This window comes from Fringilla coelebs, assembly GCF_963513975.1.
Source record: "Fringilla coelebs genome assembly, chromosome: 6".
Taxonomy (NCBI): domain Eukaryota; kingdom Metazoa; phylum Chordata; class Aves; order Passeriformes; family Fringillidae; genus Fringilla; species Fringilla coelebs.
Genome location: NC_140034.1, coordinates 33,635,177 through 33,644,745, shown reverse-complemented (window position 1 = coordinate 33,644,745; position 9,569 = coordinate 33,635,177). Strand labels below are relative to the sequence as shown.

The 9,569-nt window shown below is 53.7% G+C and overlaps 1 protein-coding gene across 1 annotated transcript; it reads left to right on the top strand.

Annotated features, from left to right (window-relative positions):
• The first annotated feature begins 3,018 nt into the window (after positions 1-3,018).
• Positions 3,019-6,581, top strand: ZFP36L1 (ZFP36 ring finger protein like 1). Its single transcript, XM_084208002.1, has 2 exons — positions 3,019-3,279; positions 4,057-6,581. The coding sequence occupies exons 1-2, from the start codon at positions 3,223-3,225 to the stop codon at positions 5,005-5,007; spliced, it is 1,008 nt and encodes a 335-aa protein (XP_084064128.1). The 5' UTR covers positions 3,019-3,222; the 3' UTR covers positions 5,008-6,581.
• The last annotated feature ends 2,988 nt before the right edge of the window (positions 6,582-9,569 follow it).

The window sequence follows — 9,569 nt, the reverse complement described above, 5'->3', positions numbered from 1 at the left end:
TCTTCTTACCCTGGCGGGGAATTAAACTGGGCAAAGAGCGCAGCCACCCCATGAGACTGTTCCCCAGCCTTTAGCAGAGGCCAGCTTGTGAACCCTGCTCAGAGGCTCGGGGACAAGATAGTGCTGATTTGAACATCCCAGTGCCAAACTGGATCAGACCAAAGGTCTGCTGTGGCATTCCTCTTACCTCCAAGAGCAGCCAATGCTTATGGGGGAAAATGGGGATGAGAGAGTGATACTTTTGCTGTGCATTGTCCAGCAACATGTTGCAGAGGTCTGCCTTTGCCTTTAGTAAACCTCCAGGGACTTTTCCTCCATAAATTTGTCAAATTGCTTTTTTGACCCGGTTTATACTTTTGACCTCTACAGCATCATGTGCCAACGAGCCCACATTTTTATATACACAGGCAATTGGAAAAAGTAATCCTTTAAATCTCCTGCCTTTATCATTTCATTCAATGCCCTCTTCTTCTTCCCTACCTTCTGGCCACTCTGACCTCTTTCAGCTCTTGTGCATGAAAGTGGTTCTTAATTTGTCTGCTAAATGTGGGCACAGGTCTAATGCAGAATCTTATCCTTCTCCATTTTGTGACAAGTTTAGCATCTGCATGCATTTGACCAGGGAAGGAGAGGGCTCCAAAAGCGGCTCCTGCGCTGAGGACAAGTTTGAGAAGGGCTTGGGAGGTTCTGGACATTTATTCCTGCTTCCCAGGCCCAGCTGTAGTATCCCACCTGGAATGTGCTGGACCTGGATGGACTGACTCACACAAGAAGGCTAATGAGCATGGCATTGCATTCATTCACTTTTTCAGTAATCTTCTTTAATAATTGACTTTCATTTATTCATTTACCTATCTTTATTCATTTGCATCTATCAAAGTTCTGGCACGGCTCTGGCGGGCGGCGTAAGGCTCCAATTTTTTCATTCCTCTGCTCGGTGTGAATTCATGCCCACACAAATTCCCACTCTGGCCCGGAGGGCTCTGACTTTTAGCCACGAGGTGGGGTGAGCAGCTAAATTCCTGAGCTGAGCATGTGCGCAGGCAATGCAAGGCAGACCACCATGGAGTCGGGGCTTGCCAAGCTAAATCACTGGAAAAAATTCCTTCTCGGCTTCAGCCTTTGCCACTTGATCCGCGGAAATGTGCAGCCTTAAACCCCAAGTTTCCAAAACAAATGCGCACGGGACAAGCGAATAGCACAAAAGCAGCAGGGGCAGAGGGCTGTGCTGGCGGAGGGGCTCCTGGCCCTGGGCTGGCCGCAATCCCACTCCGAGATCAGCCCCACGCCGTGGCTGGACGACAGGAGGCACCAGGCAAAAACCGGGCTGGGAGCGACTCGGTAGTGAAATAGTTATCTCGGCTGGCTTTCTCCGTAACTCTTGGAAAGTCCCCGAAATGACGTTTCTAACTAACAATTAAAATGGGTTTAATTATAGAGAGGCTTAGAGCCCTGGGAACAAGCACCATCTACAGAACGAGTAAACAACTGCAGAAAATAATAGGCTGTTCGCTCCCCTGTCTACTCCTCACTTCTGGCCAAGGCGAGGGGAAAAAAAAAAAGAAACTATAAAGAAAAGGAAATTCGAGGAACCTGATTGCTCTCCTTAAGGAAATAATAATAATGATCATTAAAAAAAAAAAATCTGGACTAGCCCGGGCCTGTGGGCATTTCTCTCGGTTGGTTATTTTGGTTGTTCTTGAAGACCAGAGGAGGGGAAAAAAAATCAGCCGCCAGCGCAAAGTCCAGATGCCGCGACTCCAAAGCAAACAGAGGAGGAAGTGGATCATTTGTTTGAAGTTTCGGTGCGATGGCCGCTCGGGTCAGTGCTCTGCAGCCCAAGGCAGGGGTTTCTGTTCTCCCAGCCAAGCCGGAGTGCAGGGAAGGAGGAAGAGCCTGCAGTGCCGGGGCAGGGCCCCCCGCGCCCACCTGCGCAGGGAAGAGGGCTCAGATGCCATTGCTCAGCCTGGGATGAAACACCCTCTGAAGTTAGAGCTGGGGCGAGCCTCGGCCCCGCTGGGGCTAAGGGGGATAACTGGGCAGAGACTGAGCGCTGAGGCGCCCTGGCATTGACAAGCTTTCAACAGTTGGGCTCATTTTTATTTTTATACAGAAACTGCCACCACGGTCCCCCCTCATCTCTGCCATACCGATATCAGTACGAATCATTGAATCATACTTTGTTTACTAAAACCTGAAACAGGTTACTTCCTTAGAGACAATCTTTTTTTTTCTTTTCAGTTTTAGAGTGTTGAGTCCTGGGGACTGGGAGAAAAGGCAGGATTTATCGAACACCCTTTTAAAGGGCAGACACGCATTTTAAGAACTTAAATTGCCGGGGATGTGAGCTATTTCCCCTTGCAGAGCAGGAGCAAGGCTCCGAGGGAGGGGAGGAGGGCGGCGGCGGGTGATCGGCACAAAGCCCTCCCGGGCGCACCGAGGCGGCCGGACGCGGCTCCGGTAGGTTTCCCGCTTTCCGCGGGAAACGTCCGCGAGCCGCGGAGCCGCCGCCCGGCGCGGCCGTTGAGCGCGCGGCCGCCGCTCCCCCCGCGCGGAGCGGAACGGGACGGGACGGCCGCGCGCGCCGGCGGAGGGGAGCTCACGCGCGGGCGCGTGCCGAGTTAAACGCGCGCACGCGCGTGGACACACGCGCACAACGTGGACGCACGCGGACAAGCGCGCGGGCACACGCGCACGGGGGCGCGCGCGCGGAGACGCGAGCAGAAACGGACACGCGCGCACAGGCGCGCGGAGTCGCTCGGTGCGGCCGCACAACCGCCCCCTCCGGCGCAGCGCAGCGCAGCGCGGGGCAGGGCGGGCCCGGCCCGGCACAGCCACCCACCCGCCCGCCGGCCGCTTCGCGTTCTTTTCCCCCCCTCCCCCCTTCCCCTTGTCCCTCCCCCTCTCCTTCCTCCCGAAAGTTTTTTTGGGCCTGCCCGCCTGGGTGATTCAGTCGCAGTGTCAATCACCCTGCCCTCCTCCTCCTCCCCTTTCCCGCCGCCGGCTCCTCCTCCCGGGGGTAAGTCACAAACTTTATAAGTTGAGCTTTCCCCGAGCCCCCTGGAAGCGGCGAGCGGGCGCGGCGGCCGGGCGGGCTGGTGGCGGCATCGGCGGCGGGGGGAGGCTGCGAGCAGGGGCGCTGGAGGCTGTGCCTTACCCACGCCGTGACTCCTCGTGTCCGAGTGCCGCTGCCCCACTCGCTTCCCCCCTCGCTCGCCGAAGATGTCCACAGCCCTGGTGTCGCCCACCATCTTCGACTTGAGCGAAGTTTTATGCAAGGTAAGGGCGCCGGCGGGGGTTCCGCCGCCAACTTCGGGGCTTTTCTGCTTCTTTACGGTTCGAGTTGGGGCTTCCCTCTTCCCCTCCCCCCCCACTTCGTTTTCTCGTCGTGACCGAGTTCGGCGCCGGGACCGGAGCGCGCAGGGCGGGAACCGAGCGCGGCCACCCCGTTTCGGGACGCCGGGGTCTCTCCCGCCCGCGTTTCCCGCCTCCGCCGCTCCGATGGAGGAAGGGTGGGGGAGCCGCCCGCGCTCCCGGCGGGCTCAGCCGCGGCGCCGAGCGGGGGGGCCGGATCCTTCCCGTGCCCCCGGGGCCGCCGCGCTACAACACGCCCGGGCGCGGCGCGGAGGGCGGCGGCGCTGCCGCGGGGCCGGGCGGGGGACGAGCGGGCGGACGGGCGGGCTCCCTCCCCGCGGGGCTCGGCCGCCCCTCGCCGGCCGCGCTGCGGGAGCGGTTGGGCGGGCGCCGCGCCGCGCGCTGCCCTTCCCGCGCGCCGCCGTCCCCGGGGGCGCCCCCCCGGCGCTCGGCCGGCCCCGGGACCGCTCCGCGCCACGGACGGGGAGGGGCGCGGCGGGGGGCCCGCGCGTGGGGCGGCGGAGGCGGCTGCCAGATGCGGCTGCGGGGGAGCTGTCGGGGCAGGGCTGCCGCCGCCGCTCCCCGGGCCGTGGCAGCGGCAGGCGGTGGGGTGCCGCGCCGCGCTCGCGGGGCTGCGTGGGGATGTCGGAGGAGGTGGTGGCAGTAGCAGTGACGTGACCGGCTCTTGCTTTGTCCCCGCAGAGCAACAAGATGTTGAATTACAGCCCCTCGGGGGTCAGCGGGTGCCTGCTGGACAGGAAGGCGGTGGGCACCCCGGCGGGCGGGGGTTTCCCTAGGAGGCACTCTGTCACCCTGCCCAACTCCAAGTTTCACCAGAACCAGCTCCTCAGCAGCCTGAAAGGGGAGCCGGCTCCCATGCTGGGCCCCCGCGAAAGCCGCTTCCGGGACCGCTCCTTCTCCGAGGGTGGCGAGCGCCTACTGCAGCAAAAGCAGCCCGGGGGACAGGTCAACTCCAGCCGCTACAAGACGGAGCTGTGCCGCCCCTTCGAGGAGAACGGCGCCTGCAAGTATGGTGACAAGTGCCAGTTCGCCCACGGCATCCACGAGCTGCGGAGCCTCACCCGTCACCCCAAGTACAAGACCGAGCTGTGCCGCACTTTCCACACCATCGGCTTCTGTCCCTACGGGCCGCGCTGCCACTTCATCCACAACGCGGAGGAGCGCCGCGCCGTGGCGGGGAGCCGGGAGCCCGCCGTCACCGACAGACCCCGCCTGCAGCACAGCTTCAGCTTCGCCGGCTTCCCCAGCACTGCTGCCAGCGGGCTGCTGGACAGCCCCACTTCCATCACACCGCCGCCCATGCTGAGTGCCGACGACCTGCTGGGCTCCCCCACCTTGCCTGACTGCGCCAGCAACCCTTTCACCTTCTCCAGCCAGGAGCTGGTCAGTCTCTTTGCCCCCAGCATGGGGGTGCAGGTGCCCAGCGGGAGCTCCCCCACCACCTTCTTGTTCAGGCCCATGTCCGAGTCCCCCAACATGTTTGACTCGCCACCCAGTCCTCAGGACTCCCTCTCTGACCAGGAGGGCTATCTGAGCAGCTCCAGCAGCAGCCACAGCGGCTCAGATTCCCCTATCCTGGACACCTCAAGACGTCTTCCCATCTTCAGCAGACTCTCCATCTCCGACGACTAATCTGGGGTTTACTCTTGCCCCTCCCCACCTCTATTACAATGTTAAGCTGAACTCCCCCCACCTTGTCCCCAGTAGTCCAAGCTGGATGTTAACATGTCCACCTGCCTGCCTGATACCCACTGGCTTAAACCTTAAGTGCCAAAATTACGATGAGAAGCAATAACGTTTACAAAATTAGTGCCTTTTAACACTTTTCACTGTGACTGTATTACCTCTCCAGCTGCAGAGGGCACCAGCAGCTCTGTGCACTTCCAGATGTGCAGGAAATGTCCGAATCCGGCTCCCTCCACTGGCCACGTACTGCATCGCCCTCTCCCAGTCCCTTCCCGACTGGCCAGTTTCTGCTAGGCTGCAGGCATGTGGGCAAGTGTTAACATCCAGTCCTCTTTCTCCCCTCCCCTTAAAAGACTAAATCTTGCCTGGATCCGCTCAGGTCTGCGGGAAGAAAAGCTGAGAACGGACAAAGATTGTAGCATGAGTGGGACTTCGACTGGGAGGAAGAAAACAAAAGAAAAGCAAAAAAGAGATGGACTATGAGAGACTTGATTTTGGTGCTAAAAGTTCCCCATGTACACATGTGACATCTTCAAACAAATAAAGAATAGAGGGGTGGGGCTAACAGAAGTCATTCCACACACACAAGTTCGTGTAAACAAAGTTCCAGTAGACATAGCTTTAATGGTTTTGCTCTAGAGTACTTTAGACCTATCTTAGAGCACTCACGCCAAGCTTTTTATTATTTTTTTCTGGGTTTTTAATTTTGTATAACTTTTCAGAAATTGGAGAGCAAATTTTGCTTGTCACTGCACAACAATATAAAAAGCTTATTTAACTTATCAAAACGTATTTATTGCCAAAACCTTTGCTTTTTAATTTTGTTCATATTTATCGGGATGATGAATCCATAGAATATATTCTTTTATGTTTAAATTATGATCTTCCATATTAATCTTAAGATTGTGAAGTGTCTTTTTTCCTTTTTTCCCCACAGTTTAATATATTATACTACAATGACATTTTTTGTAACTTTACACTTTTTTTGGTTATTTTATTTTAAAAAATGAAAAATTAATTTAAAAAAATGCAAAAACTGTGTTTGGATTATTTATTTTAGAAACTCCCTCCCCCTTTTTTTGTGTTGGACTGCAAATGGAGTTGTTGTGCATCTTTGCCTTTTCTCTTCTCCTTCTCTTCTCCTCTCCCGGGTCTTGCCTACCTGGGCTTTAGAATGTACATACCTGAGCTCTGTTGCGAGACAACGTGGAAGGAAGACCTTTTTCTTCCTCTTATTGTATAGATTCTTCAAGGAGAAAAGCCTTGGGCTCAAAGTGCCTATCTGAAGACATTCCAAATACAGTTTGTCTTTGCATTTCTGTATTCCAAGTTTGGAGTTTTCCTTGCCAAGGTGAATGGGACTGGCACAAAGAGAATAATGAATGTAATTTTTTTTTCCCCCTGTTACTGTTCGCTACACTGCTTTTTCTTCCTCTTTGTGTGAGTTTATTTAAAAGAGAATCTCTTTTGTAATGACTGTTTGCAGTTTAAATCAATAAACCCCAAGTTTTTTCAAGAAACTGACAGTGGAGCTGGTTTTACTTGCAAAAATTGAGGGGCTGGTTTTAGACAACCCCACAAATGCAGGTGCTTCCCTTCTCTTGACCCTCGAAGTGCCTGCATTGTGCCCAGGCATCCCTCCATCGTTCCTCACTGATTCAGCAGGTCAGCCGTGCAAGTGCTGACCTGGGAGCAGGTCAGTGACAGCAAATACCTGGTGTGACCTACCCTGGTGGCCTCTAACCTTCTCTGTCTCTTACGGAGTGCTTGAGTCACTCAGTCAGTTCCTGACAAGTTCTTTCCGATGAGCATGGCTTAAACCTGGGACTGGCTTTTGTTGCTTGTGTGTTTTGTGTGTTCTTACATAGCTCCTTCCTCTTCAAGGAGAGCTTGTGTGTTTTGAGTGAGGCTAAAGTGGGATGTCAAAGTGTTAAGAGATACTCCAAATCTCAGTCCTGGCTGCTTGGTGGTACTGGTCTGCTTGCACAAAGGGGCTCTTTGGTGCTTAGTGGGGAGAGGAACACAAACCCCCAGTGAAGGCTCAAGTGTATGCACACATCACCCTGCTACCGCACTTAAGCCCTTGTACATCTTGAAGTATCAGCAATCCCAGAAACTTCTCAGGTCATTGGTTTTGTTTAGGAACATATCCTCACCAGCACTGCTCATGGTGTTAAGTCTCGTGTTTTCACCTTTGAGCTCTTCTATGGAGCAAGCTTTTGCTTCCAAACTGAGGCTGAAATGCTGCTGCTGAACCACCAATCCTTCAGCTGTCTGAACATGCCTCAATGTTCAGATTTCCTAATTCATGTTGGAATAGTTCCTGCCAAACAAAAGCTGTAGGGTACCTCAAGGCTTACACTGGTGAACCAACCTTCTCTGCTGTTAGCTCTATGCACTTGTGTGGTCTGGCACTAAAGGTGAGCTGGGCGGAGGAAAGACAGAGGGAGAAGAGTGTTGCTGATGGAAGCTGCTTCCCTTGAACACTGCAAAAGCTATGTGGGGAGTTTCTTAGGCAGATACTGATGTAAATTAGTGCACGGTGTGGACTGCATGCTGATCCCTGAGAGAGAGCCTCAGGCACAGCTTCAACACTGCTGGCCTTCAGCAGTACCTTTGACTGCAGCCAGCCTTGCTTCTGGGCATAAAGGCAATGAGCCCCATGCGAGGGATGGGTTCTGCCTGGGAAACTTGTGCCCAGTTGCAACAAGTGTCCAGGTGTGCCTCCTCAGCTGCTGGGAATCAAGCTGTCGGCCCCTGAAGAGTGAGAGTATCTGATCTGGAGGAGATCCCAAGTCAATTGCAGGGCACGCTCATGGAGCTTGAAACTGCTTGCTTCCTTTCTGGACTTTCAGTGCAGCTCTTCAAACAAATAGTCTTTGACCAGTTAATAATTGATGAAGAAAATAGCTGTATCAGTTGCACAATGCTATTGGTATGACAAACAACCAGGAAGCTGTGCTAAAAGTAGATCTTTGCCCGTGGTACCTGGGTACTTCCCTTGCCCTTCAAGTGCACTGATTCCGGGAAACCAGCACCGTTTTTTTTCTGTGAGTTTATTAATGATAATAATGCTTGGTCACTCTGTGTTTTGCTTTTTGAAACTAACCTTGAGCTAGTTCATGCAGGGGATAGAGAAGAGCAGAACAGGATGCAAGAGCCTTCAGCTGTGAAAGGATTTACCTGATCTGATACCATTAGGATTCAGTGCAGCTTTGGTGTGTGGCAGCAGATGCTCTGGAGAGTGTCTCTCCTTCCTTGTATTTACCATGGATGCATTGCTCATGCTCTTCCTCACAGGGTTAGCAAGTTCACCAAGCTGTTGTTTAGGTGAACCTACCATGGCTGGTAATAGCCTAGGCAAGGCTCAGAAAAGTATAAATGGCCTATTCTGACATGATGGTTTTGAGACACACATTCCTCTGACTTGAGGACTCCTTCACTCTGGCTTATTGATTTGGTGCATGGGACTTTCAGAGTGGCCATAAAGTAGGGCTGGGCCTGTGCATGGGAGCGGTCGTCCTGTTGTGCCTGCTGTGGCAGGGCAGAGAGAAGCACCCACAAGAGCAGCATGCCCGTGAGGTGCCATGGCAAAGCCTGTACGCTGCACAGGCTGTGCTTACTGTGGGGCAGGGGGACACCTATGGTGGCTCTGCTTCTCTTTGCATACTTTTTGTTGTAGTCATGGGCGCTTGCTGTGGAAGGGACTTGGTCCATGCCTCTGGGCTACAAGTATATGCTGTTTTTTGGCTTTGAAATCAGGTGTGTCTAGTGCTTATCCACCCTGAATATGTCTTGGAAATTAGAGACATTGTGTATGGCTGGCTGTGCCAGTTGCCTCTTGGTATGGAATAATGTGATGACTTTGATCTGCAGAGCTCCAGGTGGCTCAGATCCCACCCTGGTACCTGCCTCCCCCCTTCCTAATTCCTGCAACAGCTGTATGTGTCCCAGAGACACATTGACTACTCACTGCTTTGCTACGGACTAGCTGTGGCTTTTGTGCCAAAGCACCTTCAGCTCTGCAAGTAGGGCCTGTAGAAGAAGAGGCTATCTCATTTCCTGAATGTCATAGGAGAGAGATGAAAAGTCAAATAGGGGTTCTTTGTTGTTGCTGATGATTTTGTTTTTAAAGGCAGTTGGGAACTTAACTGTCTGATTTTGGCCAACTTTTGTTTAGTATCACTTGTATATAGATATGGTGTGCCAGATCGCAAGAGATGAAAAATACAATTTAAAAGGAGTCCTGAAGTTTTCCAAGTTCCGGGTCCTGACAGAGTTTGTCTCATCAGTATTGCCATGAAATTGGGAGGCAGAGAGGGAAAGAATTTGGAGAAGAAATACGCTTGGAGGACTGTTACCAGCTGGCTCAAATTTTCGGCCCATATGGTTCCCAGGCAGTAAGTGCAGTGGTCTGTAGATGGGACTTTGGGCTGCTGCTGCAAATCACCTCAGGAAGAATGGGCTCTGCCAGGCCTTTGCACAGCAGAGGGGACATGGCAGTGGGA

What these genes read in the sequence shown, in the direction of transcription:
- ZFP36L1 (XM_084208002.1), top strand. Translation starts at nt 3,223, where the DNA reads ATGTCCACAGCCCTGGTGTCGCCCACCATCTTCGACTTGAGCGAAGTT. An exon ending in TGAGCGAAGTTTTATGCAAG is followed by an intron (nt 3,280 to 4,056) that starts GTAAGGGCGCCG and finishes TTGTCCCCGCAG; the next exon opens with AGCAACAAGATGTTGAATTA.